This window comes from Cibotium barometz, chromosome 27 (assembly GCF_041138505.1).
Source record: "Cibotium barometz isolate CiBa-2024 chromosome 27, ASM4113850v1, whole genome shotgun sequence".
NCBI lineage: Eukaryota > Viridiplantae > Streptophyta > Polypodiopsida > Cyatheales > Cibotiaceae > Cibotium > Cibotium barometz.
The window spans coordinates 16768328-16790767 of record NC_141072.1 but is presented as its reverse complement, the minus strand read 5'-3'; the positions used below and the strand labels follow the sequence as shown (position 1 = coordinate 16790767).

General features: G+C 47.3%; 1 protein-coding gene across 5 annotated transcripts in view; it reads right to left on the bottom strand.

Annotated features, from left to right (window-relative positions):
- The window catches only part of LOC147623106 (uncharacterized), a 203787-nt gene that overhangs the window by 147122 nt on the left and 34225 nt on the right, over nt 1–22440 (bottom strand). For all 5 annotated transcript variants that reach the window (XR_015269330.1, XM_086821168.1, XM_086821167.1 and 2 more), the window contains one exon: nt 21179–21339. Coding sequence is in view for 4 of the 5 variants with exons in the window: in XM_086821168.1 (XP_086677294.1) it covers nt 21179–21339 (161 nt within the window). In the remaining variant the exon portion in view is untranslated. The remainder of the gene's footprint in view (nt 1–21178; nt 21340–22440) is intronic.

Here is a 22440-nt window from a genome sequence, read left to right as displayed (position 1 = left end):
GAATTTTTCCCGGGAAGTTCAAATGCTTATGACCACTCTTTCATTGTATGGCTTGGCAACGGGATTGCATGTCAATTTTGACAAATCTGAATTACTTCCCCTGAAACAATGTGACTGGCATTCTATTCTTTGGCCGGGTCAGGTGGTGCATTCCAAAGATGTAGTCAGGCATTTGGGATATCCCATAGGATGGTATATCACCAGGAAGCAGCAGCTAAAATGGATCTTCCAAAGACTTCAACATAAACTGGAATACTGGAAGATTTCTACTTGGCCTCTTCATGTCAGGCTCAGAATAGTACAGTCCATTGTAATGTCCTATGTCCAGTTCTATTTGCCTTTGCTGCATTGGTCCTCCAGGGATATTTCAGCCTTTATGTCTCAAGCTATGAAGATGTTATGGAGGACAAAAACTACTGTGAAAGCATTGAGACTGATGAAGATGGAAATGGTGTGCTCTCCTAGGATGCATGGTGGACTTAATGTCCTCAATATAAGATATCGTGTACTTGCAAGAAAGGCGACTATGCTGCATACTTTTTTCCGCAAACAACAGCCATGGACTTGTATGCTAGCATCCATGTGTGTCAACATGAGGACTTGTGCTTATGGTCATTGGATTACTGATGATTGGGAGGTTGTCATTGGGAGATTTGTAGGGAAGATACCTGGCTGTCCTTTCTCTACTGCTCTGATACTTGACTGGAAACAAGTACTTTCTAAGGTCAAATGGGCTCCTGGTAATTGCTCGGGGACAAACTCAATGAGGAAAGAAAGTATTCATTGGAGTGCCATCTTTGACATTCCACTCGCTTTGCAGGAACATGTTCGGGCATACAATCTCATGAAATTGGGAATTAGATACATACATGATGTGGTAGATGATCAGGGCTATGTCTTATCTTTTCCTCAGGCCACTACTTCCTATGCATTGGGAATGCATCATAGGTCTATATGGAAGAAAATTGCTGATTTATTACATCCTTTTCTACCTATTTCTCCTGTGGGTGACACAGACAGGCTTACGGATTGGCAATTGCAACCCTCTGCTACATGCACTCATCCTGTTCCTCTTCCCGCCTTAACCTCCATCAAAGCTTACAGGCTTCTTCAGCCTGCTCCATGGATTCAGCAACATGCTAATTCTCTGTGGCATATAAGGAAGCCCCTCTCATGGTGGCGGAATAATCTCGGGATGTTATGGAAGTGTAAAATGCCATTGAAACAAAGACTTTTTCTTTGGAGATGTATGACAGGCACATTGTCAGTGGGGGTCACACTTGCTAAACGTCGCATTGCACCATCCACATGTTTAAGATGTCAGGCTCCTTCAGAGACTGTTCTTCATTTGCTTTGGCACTGCCCGTGTTCTAGGATCCTCCTCAGGAGAATTTCAGATTATCTTCGGCTCCGTTTCCTGAGTCACAGATTTGGGAAACATTTCTGGCTCTTTGGCAGATTTTTGAGGTCTCAATACTCACTATTTCTCTCTTGGGTGAGATATTGGGCTCTTTGGACAATCTGGAGTGAGCATAATTTGGCATACTTGGGTCGGCAGATTCACAAGTCATATGAATCTTTCCGAGCCTCATTGCGGCAATCCTTATATAATGCCTGCCATGAGGGTGATATGGATGCTTCTTGCATAGAGCTTTTCTTTTTATGTTTCTGATCTTTGGGATACTCTCCATTTCGGAGACCTCCCATCATGTAAATTTATGAGCATATAAATATACTGCACTGGATATTACCAAAAAAAAGTATGTGTATGTGTATGTGTATATATATATATGTGTGTGTGTGTGTGTGTGTGTGTGTGTGTGTGTGCGTGTGTGCGTAGTGTGTGTGCTAGAGCCAAGAAACTGCTGCCGCCGCGACTGCCTTTTAGGGCTTCTAGCCCTGCGTTGCCCTTGCCTCAGGCCTGCGACTTCCTCCATCGTCTACCTCCTGGACTGCGTGTCGACCTTCTGGGGTCCCCTTTGTGCGTGCAGGTTCCGTGTTTTTTTCTCCTCTCCTCATTGTCGATCTGCCCCTCCTACTCCTCTTCTCTTCCGCGACCTGGTGTGTGTGTGTGTGTAAGAGAGAGAGATACTCTATAGTGTCCTTTTGCAGTTTTTTCTGCCGCCTTCCTGCACCTTTTCTGCCTTATTGTTTCTATTCCACTTTCCTTCTTGCCTTCGTAACCTCACAGCCTCCTTCTGTCAATATCGGCCTGTTCTTTTTCACAGCCTTTCCCTTTCCGTGTTTCTATCAATGGCTTCAGCTTTAGATGTTTGTACATATGCCCGAAAAGAAAGATCTGCAGATGCTAAGCGCCGCCTATCAGAGCCGGCTTTACAAGATGATGCATTTACGTTGGAAGCTCAGTATGTGTTTGATACCCTCAAGGATGACTTTCAGCAGTCACGATAGGAATGGGGCAAACCGATTCCAGAGGTCACCTACAAATTGAAGTTGCCGTCCCTCGTAAACCCTCTCAGAAAGTTGTCTCAAACTGCGGTTATAATATTCTTTCCAGGAAGAATCCCTGCGGCCAGTGATGTCGCGCAGTGGACTAAGTCCATCCTTGGAGGATGCTTTGTAGAGGGAGTGTATTTTGCTTCCAGAGGCTTTTATGAGGTGCATTTATCAAATGCTTCATGCAAGCAGAGGCTTCTTGAGTTCTCTCCCCTGTTTTATGGGAGGCAAATGGTACATGCTATGCCCTGGTCCCCAAACAAGGACTATTAAAGTCTTATACGGCATCACTGCCCTGTATGGGTTGAGGTTGCAAACTTCCCGGACTATATGCGTGAAGAGTTGCCTGGCCTGGCTGCTTCCTTGGGACAGGTCATTTGTCCACCACGCCCCATGGGAAACCGTAACAGGTTCTGCATTCTCTGGGACACTGACATACCTACCCCTCCTTCTATTGTGGTGGAAGTTGAGGGAGTGCAATTGGGCAAAAAGTATTCTGAATTGAAGTGGGGTGTGTTTGCAGGTGCTTGTTTTGCCTGTCACAAGTTTGGGCATCTAGCCTCTGAATGCCCAATGGTTCTGCATCACCCCCCCCCCCCCAAATGCCTTGCCACCCCAGACACGGGAAAAGAATGAGAATTTGCAAGTCAAGACAGCAAATATAAATGGAGCAAAAAATGCAAAATCAGTCAATCAGGCGCCCGCACTTGCAGGAAAAGGAAAAGATAAAGGGAAAGAGAAGATGAAGGAAACTGTGGAGATTGATCAGGACGGTTTTAAACCACCCAAGAAGGTGGTTGTATTGAAGCAACGCCCCCTTCAATCTCGTCAATGGGATGCTTCTTCTCCCTCACCAGGACAAACTTCTACTTCAGCCTCTGCTCCTATCCTTCAAAATTGGGTGGGCGTATTGAAGAAGGGCATCCCCATATGTGATTCAAAAGAAGAGGAATATGCTATGTCTTTCATGGGCAATGAAGGCATGCAGCCTATGCAGGCAGAGGCCTAGCCTCTCTGATGTCTGGTTCTTATCCTCACACTCTGCTGTACATACCTTCTCATGCTTCAAACACTTAAGTGCTTTACATACAATGTACAGAGCCTCTGCAATGTCTCAAAGTGGAGGCTATTATGGATTTATGTACATAAAATGCAGCCAGATAATGTTTGTTTGCAAGAGCATAATCAACAGTCCATGGCTGGACAACATGGTTTTTTGCACGGCTATGATATATATTATGCTGATACTGCTACCTATTCAGGTGTATGCATACTGGTTAGACATGAGTTGCAGCCTCAGTTGGCCTTCAATGACAATAGTGGCAGATGGATAGTAATACAATGCAATGTTAATGGTGATATTTTTGAGTTTGCATCGGTCTATGCCTCCCAGACCTCTACCATGAGGGCTTCTTTGTGGGATTCTTTATGCAGATATCCATGGAGATCCAATGCATTCATCTGTGGGGATTTTAATAATTCCCCTCTACCTAGAGATAATACCACTTCACGATCTCATATGCTATCATTGGAAAGGCACAAATGGGATGACATGCTTCTTTCTGTGCAGGCTGAAGATTTATGGATACTTCTCCAAGGGTCAGTCCCTAGATATACTCTTCATCATAATGCACTTACTACGTATTGGGCAAGGCTTGACAGATGGTGTTTGTTTTATCCACAACAATTTGCAGATTTTAGCCCTCATCTCCTTATAGATTTCTCATTGGGCTTGTCAGATCATGCTCCATTGTGGATGAATTTGCAGCTTGGCATGCCTCTGGATGATTTGCCATTTCTCTCCAGTAGATTATTGCATGTTAATCGGGCTTATTTGCCAGTAGATTATTGCATGTTAATCGGGCTTATTTCCAACATCACAACTTTCAGCAAATGATCAGATTTGCCATTCATCCTTTGCCAGTTCATGCCCAGGAGGACATGAATTATGCTTGGGACAGCTTCGTCTTTCAGAATGTCATTAGGGAGTATGGCAAATGGCATATGACAAAATGGAGGAATGAGGTTAAATGGGCAAAAAGGACAGCACAACATTTGACTGAATTTTCTCAGTCGAGGCCACTCTCTGATTCAGAAAAGGATTCCCTTTCACATGCACAATTTAAACTTACTGTTCATGATCAGAGGAAATTGCACAAATGGCAGACTAGGGCAAGAATGAAGCCCCTCATGGATAAGGGCTGCTCTTCAAAATCCTTTTTCCACGGCTTGCATGCTACTCGAAATAAAAATTCATGTCTGAGGGTTAGGAAACTGGATGGCTCTTGGACTCACTCTTTCTCTGATCTCCAAGACGAATGCCACAATTATTTCCAGAAATTGTTTTCTGCTCCTGGTTCCCCATCAAATCAAGTGACTGATGCCAGGACTGAATTTCTTCAATATGTTTCTGGAATAGTTGAAATGGATGATGCTCTTACCTTGGAGAGGCCTTTTACTAACACAGAACTTGATAATGCGTTGTTCCACCTCAGCAAATACAAGTCCCTTGGCTGGGATGGCCTTACAGTGGAATTTTATATTTCTTTTTGGGATGATTTGAACGAGGTCCTTTTGCGAATGATCAATGTGGCCTGGCAAGAAAATCAGTTGCCGCACTCTTGGAAGCATGGTATAGTCAAGCTTGTCCCCAAAAAACATCTGTGTGATCATATATCAGATTGGAGGCCTATTACTTTGATGCCTGTACTTTACAAACTTATTGCCAAAATGATTGTACATAGGCTTCACAGGATACTGCATGCAGGACTTCATCCTCATCAGTATGGTTTTGTACCGCGAAGACAAATCCATGACAATATATCCAATGCCTTGACTGCAATTGAATATGCTAAGTATTCGCATCAAGATGTGCTTATATTGCAGGTAGATATTGCTAAGGCATTTGACAATGTTCAATGGGATTTCATCTCTCAGATCATGACAAAGTTGGGCTTTGGTCCCAAGATGGCAAATGCTGTTTTCTGGCTTTATTCTGGCTCTACTGCTTAGTGCATTCTTGGGCGCCATCTGTCTCGGTCATGGATATTGGGTCGATCAGTTAGAGAGGGCTGCCCTCTCAGTGCTCTCTTCTATGCCATTGCGACCCATCCTCTTTTGATGTATCTTGATCATCTTACAAACACAGGACAGATGACTGCTCTCAAAATCCCAGGGACTACATCTTTTTTGGCACAAGCATATGCTGATGATTCCTTCTTCATGCCACAGAATTCTCCTCAGGAACTTCGCATGCTTATGGCCACTCTTTCTTTATATGGGTTGGCAGAGGGATTGCATGTCAATTTTGACAAATCTAAATTACTCCCCCTGAAACAATGCGACTGGCATTCTATTCTTTGGCCGGGTCAGGTGTACATTCCAGAGATATTGTCAGGCATTTGGCATATCCCATAGGATGGCATATCACCAGACAGCAGCAATTAAAATGGATTTTCCAAATACTTCAACATAAACTGGAATACTGGAAGATTTCTACTTGGCCTCTTCATGTCAGGCTCAGAATAGTACAATCCATTGTGATGTCCTCTGTCCAGTTCTATTTGCCCTTACTGCATTGGTCCTCCAGGGATATTTCAGCTTTTATGTCTCAAGCTATGGAGATATTATGGAAGACAAAAACTGTTGTGAAAGCATTGAGACTGATGAAGATGGAAATGGTGTGCTCCCCAAGGATGCATGGTGGACTTAATGTCCTCAATATAAAATATCATGTACTTACAAGGAAGGCTACAATGTTGCATACTTTCTTCCGTCAACAGCAGCCATGGACTTGTATGTTAGCATCCATGTGTGTCAACATGAGGACTTATGCTTATGGTCATTGGATTACGGATCATTGGGAGGCTGTGATTGGGAGATTTGTAGGGAGGATACCTAGTTGTCCTTTCTCTACTGCCCTCATACTTGACTGGAAACAAGTTCTCTCTAAGGTCAAATGGGCTCCTGATAATTGCTTGGAGACAAACTCGATGAGGAAAGAAAGTATTCATTGGAGTGCCATCTTTGACACTCCACTTGCTTTACAGGAACCTGTTCGGGCATACAATCTTATGAAATTGGGAATTAGGTACATACATGATGTGGTAGATGATCGGGGATATGTCTTATCCTTTCCCCGGGCCACTGCTTCCTATGCATTGGGAATGCATCATAGGTTGATATGGAAGAAAATTACTGATTTATTGCATCCCTTTTTACCTATTCCACTCGTGGCTGACACAGACAGGCTTATGGATTGGAAATTGCAGCCATCTACTACATGCATTCATCCTATTCCCCTTCCTGCCTTAACCTCCATCAAAGCCTACAGGCTTCTTCAGCCTGCCCCATGGATTCATCAACATGCTAATTCTCTGTGGCATATAAGGAAGCCCCTCTCATGGTGGCGGAAGAATCTCGGGATGTTGTGGAAGTGTAAAATGCCATTGAAACAAAGACTTTTTCTTTGGAGATGTTTGACAGGCACATTGTCAGTGGGGGTCATACTTGCTAAACGTCACATTGCACCTTCCACATGTCTAAGATGTCAGGCTCCCTCAGAGACTGTTCTTCATCTGCTTTGGAACTGCCCTTGTTCCAGGATCCTCCTCAGGAGAATTTCAGATTTTCTTCGGCTCCGTTCCCGAGTCACAGATTTGGGAAACATTTCTGGTTTTTTGGCAGATATATGCGGTCCTTGTCCCAATACTCACTATTTCTCTCTTGGGTGAGATATTGGGCTCTTTGGACAATTTGGAGTGAGCATAATTTGGCATACTTGGGTCGGCAGAATCACCAGTCATATGAATCCTTCAGAGCCTCATTGCGGCAATCCTTATATGATGCCTGCCATGAGGGTGATATGGATGCTTCTTGTTTAGAGCTTTTCTCTTTATGTTTCTGACATTTGGGATACTCTCCGCTTCGGAGACTTCCCATCTTGTAAATTTATGAGCATATAAATATACTGCACTGGATATTACCAAAAAAAAGTGTGTGTGTGTGTGTGTGTGTGTATATGTATGTGTATGTGTCTGTGTAAGTGTGTGTGTGTATATATATATATATACACACACACACTTACACACACACACACACACATACATATATATATACATATATATATATATATGTTTTTGTGTATTTGTATGTGTGTGTGTGTGTGTGTGTGTGTGTGTGTGTGTGTGGTGTGGTGTGTGAGTGTGTGTGTTCGTGTTACGAGCTCTAGCCATGGCGATTCCAGCCCTCAGCCGGCCCTTCTGGTGTACCCGACCTGTTCATACTGTAGTCTACGGTTCGTTCTCCCTCCTGCGCCAGCTCGCTGTGAACAGCCACCTTTCAGAGCTCCGTTTTGTCTCTTTCCTGTTTCGTTCCAGCCCCCCTCAGCTCTCCGTTTTGTGTGTGTGCGTTCCATCCAGCTCTCCGTTTTGTGTGTGCGCGTTCCATCCAGCTCTCCGTTAGTGTGTGCGTCCCATACAACACTCCGTTTGTCTATGAGCACGACGATCTGCTCCACGATTTCAGCCAATTCGCAGCCCTTACTTCTGCTCGCTCAAAACTTCTTGCTGTTTCGCCATCCTGTCTGCCCTCTCAACCCTCCAAGCGCCTCGCGACAGGTCTCTGTGTTCCCTTCTGTGTAAGGTAGTATTCCCGCAAGCCTCCTGTCGCAACAAGTTTCGGGCCTTTCTATCACAATTCAGTGCCTTGTTGAAATAGCGCTGCCCCCCCTTTTTTCTGATCTGTCTCTTCCTACTGAATCGACTAGTCTCGATGGCAGAAACAAGCAAGTATTATGTCAAGAGAGCACTTTCTCCTGAACCTAAAAGACAATCAAGGGAAACTCTGCCCCCCATAGCTCCTTCATCTGAAGATGCTTCCTATGTGTTTGACATGTTGAATGAGGATTTTCAACAAAGTAGAAGAGAATGGATACTACCTGCTAAAAAAGAACGGCTCGCTGAAGCTCCCGCCCCCTCTCTCTGCTCGCGTTGCTACGCTGCGCCCATCGCCTTCCCTGCTTGCTCGCCCCCTCGCTTCCTCCTCACTTCTTCCTTCCCCGCCTTCCCTGCATTGCCCGCCGCCTTCATTGACCACCGCCGCCTTTCGTTTAGCCCCCCCCCCCCCCCCCCCCCCCCCCCCCCCCGTCTGCATTCGCTGCTGCGCCCCCCCCCCTTCCGCCTGCCTTCGCTGCCGCCCATTGCTCTGCTCGCCGCCTTCCTCTCCCTTACGCCTCCCCCCCCTTGTCTTCGCGCCCTCCTCCTCTCTGCAGCGACTCACTCCCCCCCCTCCGCCAGCTCGCTTTTTCCTCCCATCCCTCTTGCGCGCAGCCCCCGCCCTCCCCCCCCCCTTTTTTTTAGGTTTTCTCTCCTTCGCCTTCTCCCCCCCCCCTCCCTCCTTTTCTTGCTTCCGCCCCCTGGGGGTTTTGTTTTCATTTTTCGCTCCGTCTTCCGCCTCTCTGTGTGCAACTCGGTTCCAGCAGGTTCCCGCCATCGCCTCGCCTTCGCCGCAACTTCAGACTCTGATGGAGGTTCGTCCCGCCCCGCCTCAGAGGGACTCATCCGCAGCCCCCTCGCCCGCCCCTGAGGACACCCCCATCAGGCTTTCTCTTTCGCCAGAAGAGGAAGCGAACCTCACCGCAGAGGTGGAACGCCTCCAGGCTCATTCCACCATCTACCGTATAGTCGGCACTCGCCCCAGCAGAGGGGAGATCAGGGATCTTCTTCAGGCCCGCCTTCTTGCAGATGTGGGCAAGATCCTGGATGTACAGCTTCTGGGCCGGGGACATTATCAGATCGAGTTCGAGGCCGCCCAGAGCGTTGCCAAGGTCCTTGCCATGAGTCCCCTTGACATCAGGGGTGCTCGGGCTTTCTTCAGACCTTGGCAGCATGGATTTGACCCAGCAGCGGCGGAGCAGGGAGAGCGCCTCTTCCATGTTACAATTTGTTTCCCTGGTCTCCGCCGGGAGTATCTTCCGCTCCTCTCCAGGCTCGGAGCATTGGTGGGCTCGGTACTAGAGACGGGCCCCTCAGCAGCTTCAGTGGTGGCCAGAGCAGCGGGGCTACCTTCGGTCAGAGTGTTGGTGTCTGATATCTCCTCCCTTCCTAAGGTCATTCAGCTACCTAGGATAGGGGGGGGGTGGATAGATCAGAGAGTGGAGTTCTCGGGGCTCCCGAACCAGTGCTTCATTTGCAGGCAGGTCGGACATCTGGCCAAGGCCTGCCCTCGCAGGAGACCTCGACCCTCACCATAGCAGCAGGCCCCTGATGGCCCGCCCACAGATGCGGCACGGTAGGCTGCCTCCGGGACACCTGCTCAGGCCACAGAGACCTCGGAGTGGAAGCCTGGACAGGGGCGCCGCCGAGGGAGACAGCCACAGCAGCGCGCCCAGAGACCGCTGCAGCAGCCACAGTCTCAGCCTCACTGGGTCCCCGTGAGGAACAACTTTTCTCCCCTCCAGGAGGAGACCCTCGCGGCGACGTCTGAGGACCAGGAGATGCCAGCACCCCCACCTTCACCCCCCCCACCCCCGTCCCCTCCCACCGCCTCGCTTCCTCCATCGCCTCCTCCCGTCTCCGCTCCGGTTTCGGCAGCGGCTCCCTCTCCACCTCCCTCGCCTCCCCCTCTTCCCCCTCCGCCCGCCTCACCTTCCCGGGAGACCCTGGCAGTTCCCTGGCGCTCACCTGCAGTCCGGAGAGCGCTGAGCACTGACCTCGCTCGAGCATCACAGAGGAGACCTATGCCGATTAGGGCTTCACAGATTTCATCTATCCGCAGTCGGCTGAGTCGCCTTGGCATTAGACAGCGCTCGGAGGCTTTTGATTATACCTTCACACGGCTTTTTGGAGGAGAGGGCCCCCATGAGCCAGCACCCATCCGAGTTCATGTAGTGATACCTCCGGCCCGCGGGGAAGAGGCACTAGACTCAGCGGTGGCCTTCTCGTTCCCTCTATGTGGCCCTTGCGACCGGGAGTGGACTCTAGAGCTCGCTCTCAGCACTTTGAAGACTCAGGCAATTGAGTTTTCTCATCACATGAGCGATCTGGAGGTGACAGATGTGATAGGCCGACTTTGGGAGTTGGCTCATTTTTTCTTGGATCCCGGGAGTGTGGATACCTCAGGGATTCGGCATTTGGTCGTGCGCATAGTGGCAGACTTAGCACGCGACCCTGGATATGTGTGTATACACGAGGTTGCTCTGTCAGAGCGGGAGGCAGTCGCCATGGGCCACAGCCACTGGCGCCTGATCCGGGATTCTTGCAGTACACCGGGTGGGCAGATTTGCAGCCGTTCGGATGGGGACTACTCTCCATCCAAGCCGCTTGCGAAGGCCCGCCGTACGGCTGAGACAGCATCCACCTCAACAGGACATCCATGAGGATCATCTCATGGAATGTACAGGGCCTTGGCGGAGCACACTTTATACGATACCGTGGTTGCTTGAGGCAAGAGCTTCAGAGATGCCTGGTTGGTGGCAGCATTGATATTTTGATGATGCAGGAGCACCACTTGGGTGAGAGCAGGATCCGGAGATATGGTTCGGTGATGCCTGGTAGATGGGACACTTTTTGGTCTGCAGGGTTTGGTCCTTTGGGTGGACAGGGAGGAGTATGCATGGTCATTGCAGATGTATGGCGGCAGGCCATTGTGGATCGAGGGATCATTGTGCCTGGTAGAGCACAGTATGTCCTTCTGAGGATGCATGATGAGCTATTGGGTGTGCTCAACATCTATGCGCCCAATCATGCTAGTGCCAGAGCAGAGTTTTGGACTCAGGTTACAGATGCATTGCCAGAGGCCGCACATTGGTGTGTTGGGGGAGACTTCAACATGCTTGAGGACCCGGCAGATAGGGTGGGAGGCAGTCATGTTACAGTGCACGGCACGGAGCTTGCAGCTTGGGACCGGTTTTGCATGTCACTGAGGATCACCGATGCATGGCAGCATGGGGCTTTCTCCCGGTCTCAGGACAGTCTTAGTTTCTCTCGGTCGGATCGCCGGCAGGGAGGGACTAATCTATCACGGATTGACCGCTTTTATGTGGGCGACTGGTTAGGGGAGCGAGGCGGCTCCGTCGGCATTCTCGCTGGCACCTCATTTTCAGATCATGCGCCAGTTATATTGACATTGGAGGAGGGGACACGGGAGCCCAGCTTGCAGTTGAGGATCCCAGAGAGGGTACTTACAGATCCCAGTCTCGCTGAGGACATTGAGAGGATCTGGCATGATAGTCAGTGCTCTGACCAGGATGCAGCGGGCCAGTGTGCCCAGGGACTCATTGATCTTAGCTCTTTTCTACACGCTGCAGCTTTGACACGACTGGGAGAGATTCGCGAGCGGGAGCAACGGCTGAGACGCAGCCTTGCTTCGCTACAGCGCCTTCAGGAGCAGCAGCCTGCATGTGAGTGGGTGGCGTCCCAGCTGAGCCAGGCACGCCAAGAGGTTAGAGAGGTAGAGGAGCAGAGACATGAGTTTTACTATCGTCGTCAGGCCTCTCAGTGGACACAGCTTGGTGATAGAGTGACTGGAGAGTTTTTTGAGATCACTGGACCCCGTCTCATGCGCGAGCAGGAGTCCGCCAGCTTGGTAGACCGGATGGATCGGTAGCTACTGAGCTCGGGGAGATCAGAGCCATTGCCACTGCATTTTATAGTGACCTGCTTTCAGCGGAGCCAGCCACTGAGGATCGAGATGTTTGCAGACAGACTGTGTGGGCCCATGTGCAGAGGAGGGTCACAGACCATATGCGTACAGTTCTAGGTGCGCCTCTGTCAGAGATTGAGCTTGCCGAGGCCTTGAGGGTCCTGTCGCGACATAGTTGCCCAGGGGAGGACGGACTGACGCCGGCCTTTTTTATGCGCTATTGGGACCTTTTGGGGCCAGGCCTCCGCAGGGGCTTTCAGCATGTTTTGGACACTGGGGTGATGCCGCAGAGCTTTTCAGAGGGCTTGATCTATCTTATCCCCAAGGGGGAGGGAGTATCAGATGACATTCGGCATTGGAGGCCTATTACGATCCTCAATACTATCTACAAGGTCTTGGCAAAGGCCTTGAGTTTGAGGATCCAGCCCTTCCTGGGGGAGTTGATTCATGCTACTCAGACGGGATTTGTCAAGGAGCGCAGTATCCTTGACAACATCTTTACTTTCTGGGAGGCGACGGCCCGAGCTAGATTTCTTGGCGAGGACTTGGTCGTGATGCTTCTCGATTTTGAGAAGGCATACGATAGAGTTGATTGGGGTTTCTTAGAGGGCACTATGCTTCGCCTGGGCTTTGAGCCAGGATGGATCAGAGGGGTGGCAGCTTTGTATTCCACAGCTCGTAGCCAGGTGTTGATTGCAGGAGGACGGGGGCCGAGTTTTGAGCTGACCAGATCAGTCCGTCAGGGGTGTCCTCTCGCCCCTTTCCTTTTTCTCTTCTTTGCGGAGGCTATGAGTATGTATTTGACGGCAGAAGGGGTTGGTTTGAGAGGACTGCAGCTCCCAGTCCGAGGGGAGGACTTGCTTGATGCTAAGTTTGCAGACGACACGGGTTTATTTTTGCATGGCCATGAGGCCAATCTTATTCGGGCTGAGCAGTCGCTCCAGGTTTTTAGTGCAGCTTCGGGAGCATTGATCAATTGGCGCAAGACAGTGGCCTTTTGGATCAGTAGTGCTCCCACTCCGGCACGGAGCCCGGACCCCGGTTTTAGATGGATTCCTCCAGGCACAGTAGTGCGGTATTTGGGATGCCAGATTGGCCTAGATTTGTCACCTGGGCAGCAGATTGCCCCGCTTCTTCTGAGCATTCGGAAGAAGCTTTTGTATTGGAGTACAGCTCGACTATCCTTGGCTGGGAGGGTGATGGTGGCAAATCAGGTGCTGTTAGCGACCATGTGGTACATTACGTCTTGCTGGATTTTCTCGAGCTCTTGCATCAACCAGGTACAGAGGCTGATCAGGAACTTTCTGTGGTCTGGGCGGGACGGTCAGCCAGCTCGGGCAAAGGTTGCATGGGCAGTTATTACACTTCCGCTGGATCAGGGCGGTTTGGGCATTATAGATCCAGTCGATCAGAGTAGAGCCTTATTGGGGAAGCTTATTGTTCGGGGGTTGCTTCCAGGCGTTGAGCCTTGGAAAGAGCTCCTCTTGCAGCGGCTGCAGGCTCGGGCGCCCCCAGCAGGGGGTACTTGGGCACCAGAGATTCCCTGGATCTTCATAGAGATGAGGAGGACAGGCCTCAGTAGAGGATGGGAGGACAGATTTGCTTTGAGTATCCTGAGAGCTTGGGAGCTGTTGAGACCGGGGCTCTCTCAGCGACCTCCTTCTTGCGTTGAGGAGCGGGCCAGACAGCCGCTCATCTGGAGCCCAGCGGTTCGCACGGAGCAGGGTCATATGCTGGGTTCTCGGCCTCGTCTAGCCTGGGGACCTTTAGCGGCAGGCCCAGCTCGTAGTTTTGGAGACTGGCAGGCTTTCTGCAGACTACCAGAGGAGATCCAAGTGGAGAGGCTGAGTCACTTCAGAGGGGAGTTGATTATGAGGGATGATATACAGGAGGCACTCACAGAGGAGTGGTTCACGCCTCTCGAGCCGGTGGCCCCACGGTGGATGGGAGCCTTTACACAGTTGGAGATCCTGATTGCTGTCAGAGCTAGCACTGAGGATGGCAGATGCCTCTACTATGAGATTCAGGATGAGGGCAGACTCCAGAGAGTGGAGGTGGAGTCGCCTTTGGTTGCAGAGTGCACCTTTCAGAGGATTCGGGTAGTGGCCGCCGCTTCTCGGAAGTGGCATATTGACCCCGACCCTGCTGATGTGCTCCCGGATTGGCGCATATGGGCATATGCAGCGCGCCCCTTGGCCCGGCTACAGTGGGACCCCGGGGAGTACGAGTGGCATGATCCTTATGCATCCCTTGAGGCCACAGAGATCACCTTTTTCGAGTATACTGTTCGGCTGGGGCGGCATATTTTGACGGCGAGGAGGACAGTTTCTCCAGCGGCAGCGGGGCATTGGCGACTACAGGGACTCTCACAGGAGTTCCTGGAGGATTTCTGGGCTCGGCTCTGGGCTAGTCGACAGGCCCGCAGGATCTCGACTTTTCAGTGGGGCTGGTCGCCCACAGGGGCTCAGCAGTTGGCACCTGGCTTGTTTACAGCGGTCTTCCGGCGGCCTGCGTCCGATGCGGCCACCCTATGGAGACACAGAGACATTGCCTTTGGGACTGCCCTCAGGTACAGCAGATTTGGCTGCGGACGCTGCGTGTTCTGGCCCCCCTCTCTCCAGAGGGTATGTTTACGTGGGGTGCCGCTGCTTGGTCGACTTCATCAGGGCCTGCTATGGGCTATGAGATGGAGCAGGGCAGTCAGGCCATCAGATTTATTAGGGGCCAGCCTCGCACTTGGTACACTTTATGTCGGATTTGTCTCACGATACTCTAGAATCTTTTCAGGTTCATGTGGTATCTTTGGTGGCTCTATCAAGTCCACCAAAATCTCTGGAGAAACTGCGTTCTCTAACCCGTGAACTGATTTCTTCAGTTTACTGACATGGAAGACAGGATGGACTCCGGTAACTCAAGTTTATATGCTATGTCCCCAATCTTCTTGAGGATTTTAAAAGGACCACAATATCTCGGAGAAAGTTTATCACACTTTCCCGTTTTCATGGTTTCTGATTGCACAGGAACCTTAAGGAATACAAAGTCACCTTCTACAAAGGTCACCTTTCTACGTCCTTTATCCGCATAAGTTTTAGCGCGATCCTGAGCGCTACAAATGCTCTCACGTGCGGCTCTGAGCATATCATTCATATCTTCAAGGAAATCCTTGACAGATTGAATCTTCTCCTTTTCTAGGCCTACAGCCCATTGGGAGCTCCTCAGCAGCCTCACCATCTGGTTCACCTGGAGGGCCCGGTGCTTTTCGGCCTTTCAGGGGAGATTGGAGCCACCAGCAGAGACTGTACGGGGGATTTGGCAGGAGCTGATTCACACCCTGCGAGGACAGTACGACTGCATCCGGGGAGACTCGGATGAGGCGATCTTACGGCGCCAGGCCTTTCACACCACTTGGCGCTGTGGCCCTTTCTACACCTTACACACGGGATCCCCCCGTTGGCACTACAGGCCACCTGTTTGGCTCTTCCCCCCCCCTATTGTATGATTTAGCCGCTCAGTTCTTTGTACTGATGTTTGTATTTTGCAGCACCTAGGGAGAGTCTCCCGGGCTGCCATGCTGTATTCGCTGCTCTCTCTCTCTTAGGAGCAGGAGAGATCTTTTGTAGCCCTACGGGCGTTTTTATATAACTAATGAAAGGATCTTTTCTCGGAAAAAAAAAAATGGATACTACCTGCTCCGGAACTCACTTACAAGATGAAGTTGCCTTCTCTTGTGCATCCTCTGAAGAAGCTCTCTCAAACTACAGTCATCATCTTTTTTCCAGGCAAAATACCCTCAGCTAATGATGTGGGACAATGGGTGAATTCTCTCCTAGGTGGATGCTATGTAGAAGGACTCTATTTTGCCTCCCGAGGATTTTATGAAGTTCATCTCTTGGATGCATTGACAAAACAAAAGATGCTGGAAATGTCCCCTTTATTTTTTGGTCGTCAAATGGTGCACATCATGCCTTGGTCTCCTAATAAGGACTATCAGAATCTCATCAAACATCACTGCCCTGTATGGGTTGAAGTGGTTGATTTTCCAGATTACATGAGAACAGAGCTTCTAGGCTTAGCGATGACATTGGGACAAGTGATCTGTCCCCCTCGTCCCACAGGTAATAAAAATCGTTTTTGCATCTTATGGGATACTGATAGACCAACCCCCTCTGCTATTGCAGTTGAGATTGAGGGTGTTAATTTGGGAAAGAAATATTTCACTTTGAAATGGGGCACCTAGCTTCTGAGTGTCCCTCTATCCTTCATCCGCCTCCTCCAGCTGCCATTCCTCCGCCATCTAATAAAGGAGGTCAGAAGACATATGTGGAAAAGACTGAAGCTAAAGGAGCAAAGCCTTCAATTCATACAGGGAGCCAAGCCAATTCAGCTCAAAACAAGGATAAAGGAAAAAGCAAGCAAGTGGAAAATAATTCATCTTCTCACGAGGGTTGGCAGAATGCAAAGAAGATGGTGCCTCTCAAACAAAGACCTCTCCAATCTCGTAATTGGGATGCTTCTGCTCCATCTCCTGGTCAACCTTCTACCTCTTCGGACAGCCCCATCTCAAAGGCATGGGTCAATGCAGTCAAGAAGGGTATTCCACTTTGTGAAGAAGATGATCTAGTCAGGGAATTGGATTATGAGGGTCAGCAAGACCCTGTGGCAATGGCAGAGGCCTGATGCCTCCCTTTCTCTTTGAGGACTGCTCATCTCTTGTACATATTTTCATGCGTGCTTCTCTTAAATGTATTTCTTATAACATACAGGGCCTCTACAACCAGCATAAATGGAGGCTCCTATGGCATTATATAAATAAAACTCATCCAGATGTTGTGTGTCTGCAAGAGCATAATCAGCATTCTTTTGCTGGCCAGCATGGGTTCTTTTCAGGATATGATATATTTTATGCAGGATCTGAACAATTCTCTGGGCTGTGCATTTTAGCCAGACATGATCTACAGCCCTGCATAGCATATAATGATCTTTGTGGCCGATGGATGATTATCCAATGTATGATCAATGGAGAGATTTTTTAAATAGGCTCCTTGTATGCCTCTCAAATTTCAGCTTCTAGAGCTCAAATGTGGGACTCCATAAAGCAATATCCTTGGTCCTCAAATGCTCTACTTTGTGGTGACTTCAATAATTCTCCTCACTGGAAGGACAATACCACACATAAATCCCATATGCTGCCCTCTGAAATCCAGCAACAATGGGAACATATGACTTCATCACTTCATACTGCAGATTTATGGACAGCAACTCACCCTTCAGTTTTGGGATTAACATATCATCATAATGCTTTTACAGAATATTGGGCCAGGCTTGATAGATGGTATCTTATTCATGCTCAGCAATATGATGATTATACATGTCAAATGTGGACTGATTATTCTCAACAACTATCTGATCACACTCCACTTTGGCTCAACCTTTCATTTGGTATGCCTCTGGATGATATGCAGCTCTCTTTAGTCAGACATTTGCAGGTCAATCAATTATATCTTTCTCATGAAAAATTCCAGCAAATGATCAGATTGGCTTGCAGGCCATTGTTATCCCATGCTCAGGAGGATCTGGTTTTTGCTTGGAACTCTTTTGTACATCGTATTCAAAATGTCATTAAGGAATATGGAAGATGGTACATGGCAGAAACCAGACAGCATATCCAGTGGCCAAAATCATACAAGCAGTCCTTGGTACAGATTAGCCATCAAAGGTCTCTTTCTGCTTCTGAGCAGAATTCATTGTCTTGTGCTTCTTCCATAATTGATGCTAATGATAAACGCAAGCTTTCCAAATGGCAGACAAGGGCTAGAGTTAAACCTATGCTAGATAAGGGTTGTTCCTCGAAATCTTTCTTTCGAAATTTACATGCATATAGACAAAGTCAATCTATCATGAGAGTCAGGAAACCCGATGGTCTTTGGACCCAGACTTTATCTCAACTAGAAAAACAATGTCTGGATCATTTTCAGCTTCTTTTTTCTCAACCATCTTTTTCTACACCTCAGGTTGCATTGGCTCGGAGCAGATTTATTGAGCTTGTTTCTCCTATTGTTTCTTTGCAAAAAGCTTCAATGCTGGAAATGTCCTTTTCAGATATTGAATTGGATGAAGCCCTCAAGCATTTGGGTAAACATAAATCCCCTGGCTGGGATGGTTTGACGGTTGAATTTTTTGTAGCCTTCTGGGCTGAATTGAAGGGTCCAATCTTGAAGCTCATTAATGTAGCCTGGCAGCATCAACATCTTCCCTCAGCTTGGAAGCATGGTCTGGTTAAGCTTGTGCCCAAAAAACCTCTATGTGAGACAATGGATGACTGGAGGCCTATCACTTTGATGCCTGTTATATATAAACTTATTGCTAAAATGTTGGTACATCGGATAAAGGATATCCTTCATGATGGACTTCATCCCAGGCAATATGGTTTTGTTCCAAGAAGGCATATACATGATAATATCTCCAATACTCTCATCGCAATGGAATATGCAAAATATTTTGCTCAAGATGTCTTGGTCATGCAGGTGGATGTGGCAAAGGCATTTGATACGGTACAGTGGGATTATGTCTCTCAAATCATGTCTAAACTTGGTTTTGGGCCAAAGCTAGTTAATGTCATATATTGGCTTTACTCAGATTCCACTGCTCAATGCTTTATAGGGAATCATTTGTCTGAGTCTTGGACTCTGGAACGATCAGTTCGACAGGGATGCCCTCTCAGTGCTTTGTTCTATGCTATTGCTTCACATCCTTTGCTTCTTTATATGGATCATCTGGTTGATACTAGACAGTTAGAGGGGCTTCAGATTTCTGGTTCGCGGCCTTTCATTGCACACGCTTATGCAGATGATTCATTCTTCATGCCAAAGAATAGTCCTCTGGAGCTTCGCCTATTGATGGATACTCTTTCAGATTTCGGGTTGGCAGCTGGTCTAAAAATTAATTTTCAGAAATCAAAACTCTTACCTCTCAAGCATTGTGACTGGCATGCTATCCTGTGGCCCGGCCAGATTATTTATCCGGAAAACATAGTAAGACATTTGGGACCTGGGTTATCCCATTGGCTGGAAAATCAGAAATAAGCAACAAATATCTTGGGTATTAAACAAAATTCAGGACAAATTAGAATATTGGAAGATCTCCACTTGGCCATTGCACGTACGGCTTCGAATTGTTCAGTCCATTGTTCTAGCTTATGTCCAGTTCTACCTTCCTCTATTACATTGGTCATCTCGAGATCTTTCTTCTTTTATGTCTCAAGCCATGGAGATTTTTTGGAAAACTAAGCTTCATAAAAAAGCTTTAAGGTTGCTCAAAATGGACCTGCTTTGCTCACCAAGAATGCATGGTGGTTTGAATATTATAAACATCAAATTTCATGTGTTGGCAAGAAAGATCACTATGCTCAAAACCTTTTTTCAACAAGAGCAGCCTTGGTCTATCATGTTGGCAATTTTCTGTGGTCAGATGCGCACAAATGCTTATGGACATTGGCAAGTTGATCCATCGGAAGTAGTACTTGGCAAATTTCAAGGTAAAATCCCTGGTTGTCCATTTTCTACTTCCTTGATTCAGGATTGGAAGAAAGTGCTCTCTCGCATCAAATGGTCTCCCCATCCTGCTTCTATAGCTTCCTCGCTTCGAATGGAAAGCCTACATTGGAGTGCTGTTTTTTACTCTCCCCTTGCTGTACAACAACCAATCAGAGCTTACAATCTTATGAAGTTGGGCATCCGGTTCATTGACGACGTGGTAGATACTCAAGGGCATATTCTCTCTTTTCCGGCAGCATGCCAACAATACAATCTTGGGATGCATCATAGACCTATATGGAAAGCTATTGCAGATCTCTTACACCCTTTCATTCCGATTCCAACATTGGATGTAAGAGACAGGCTTCAAGATTGGCATCTTCAGTCTTCAAGTCCAAGATTATCCTCTCAGCCCTTGCATCTATTGACTTCCATACAGGCTTATCGATTGATATTACCTCCTCCATGGATTGCCCATCATGCTAATTCTCTTTGACATCTGAATAAGTCTTTAGCTTGGTGGAAAGGAAAATTGACATTGATATGGAAGTTGAAAATGCCATTGAAGCAGAGACTCTTTCTTTGGAGATGCATTGTTGGTATTTTTCCAGTGGGAGTGAAATTGGCTCAAAGAAGGATTGCCTCTCCTCTTTGTCCAAGATGTCATCATACTACTGAGAGTATTCCGCATTTATTGTGGTTTTGTTCATATTCCAGAGACCTTTTGGACAAGATCTCCTATTTTTAATCTCTCAGATTTCCTGCACACAGGTTCTACAGGTTTTTCTGGATGTTTGGCAGATTATCAGCTTCTTTGTCACAGTATTCTCTTTTCTTCCATTGGATCAGATACTGGGCCTTATGGACCCTCTGGCTACAGCGAAATCATGCATATCTGAATTCACCCCTTCAGCACCCTTATGAGTTCTTCCGAGCCTCATTGCGGCAGTCCTTATATGATGCCTTACATGAGGAAGATTTGGATGTTTCTTGTATTCAGCTTTTCTTTTACTGTTTCTGATGGATAGGGCATAGGCTCTTTTCTCGAGCACTGCCCTGATGTAAAATGGACGTTTCATAATATAATTTCTTCGTTTCACCAAAAAAAAAATGTGTGTGTGTGTATACATACATAGATATATATATATGTATACATACATAGATATATATATATGTATGTATGTATACATATATATATGTATGTATACATATATATATGTATATATATATATATATATATATACATATATACATACATACATACACAAACACACACACACAAACACTTTTTTTTAAAATCGAATCTTTGCCAGTCCCCTGAATGACTATCGACAGAGCTGGAGGCTATTGACATCCCACAATTTGAAGACTTTTTCTACTATTTTTAGCTTTCTTCTCTGGATGATTCATCCTCCCCATGTATATTGTTTCTTGGTAATACACACACACACACACACACACATATTTATATATTATATATTCATATGTTCAAAAAAATCTATATCAAGTATGTATGGTGCACAATATCATGTATTTTGGCGGCTTACATTAGTAACCTGTTCCGGTGACAAGTTAACAGTCACCCCAATACTTTTGGGGTTGTTCTTCAATTGGGATTCCAACAGAGAGAAGCATTGGTGATTGGAAAGCTGTTCGAATCCGACTACTATCTGGTTCAATGTACCATTCAGGGTGGCATTGAGAACAACTGAAAACAAACATAAGATCCATCAATCTCAGCAATTCAAATGTAACTAATAAAGCCTACCACTTATCTCTTATGTTCGGAGAACTTTTCTCAAACAACCAGAAAAGGCAGGGACCACATTGGAAGAAGTTTTTGTTTTCAAAAAAGGAGACGTCTCTTAAGTGTAAAAAAACATACAGAAGTTAGGAATCAACCAAGGAACAAGAAAGGCTCCTCCAAACATAGTCACTCTGTGGAGCCAGTCAGGAATGCACCAGATGATCCTAGTAGTAGACAGAGAGAAAGAGAGAGGAAAGGGGCTGTTACTTTAGAAACTCATAAGAGCATTCCACTCTCCTGACCTGAACTTGCCCTGGATCCCATTCCACATAGAAGAGGAGGTGTGGGCTATAGAGGAGAAGGTGTTGGCTATATCAGGCTAGATGGAGGAAACAGTATGTGCATGATATGTCTGTGAGTCATAGTTACGAGAAACCGCTGAAATAGCACCCCTTCATGTAGGGAACGTCTTTTCCCCTTTGCTTGATGCGTGAAACGTGTTTTCTAAACGTTTCCCAGTTGAGGAAACAGGGGGAAATGGAGAGGGGAACCTTTCCCACGTAACACGGGTGTTTCCCCTTCAATCCAGGTTCTTATTACTTCTCCTCACCGATGTCCTTTCCCCCAATCTCAATCATATACTCTCCTGATTTTCTACATTTCAATGTGTTTTTCCTCTCCCTTTTCTTCTACTTCCTCCTCCTTATTTTACATCTCCCTTGCTGATGCGGCATTTCCCTGTTTCAAGCCCCCTAAAATTTCCGTTTCCGTTTCAACTATGTTGTGAGTGCCCTCTATAGCCTTTGTACATCAAGATGACCAATTTTTCCAAGCTATCAAGCTCCCAATGATCTTCTAAGCAGTCTATTGCCAAATGATATGCTTTGAAGGGAGAATTAAGAATCTTTGCAGAGTCTGTCAGATTGCCATCATAGAACATAATGGATCCTGAATCAGTGAGCCACACAATTGCGACCCATACTCAAGTATGTTTGTCTTTTCATATGAAACAAGAGAAATATGATCTTGTGCCATTCTCTTTGGGCCTTCACGCATCCTTAA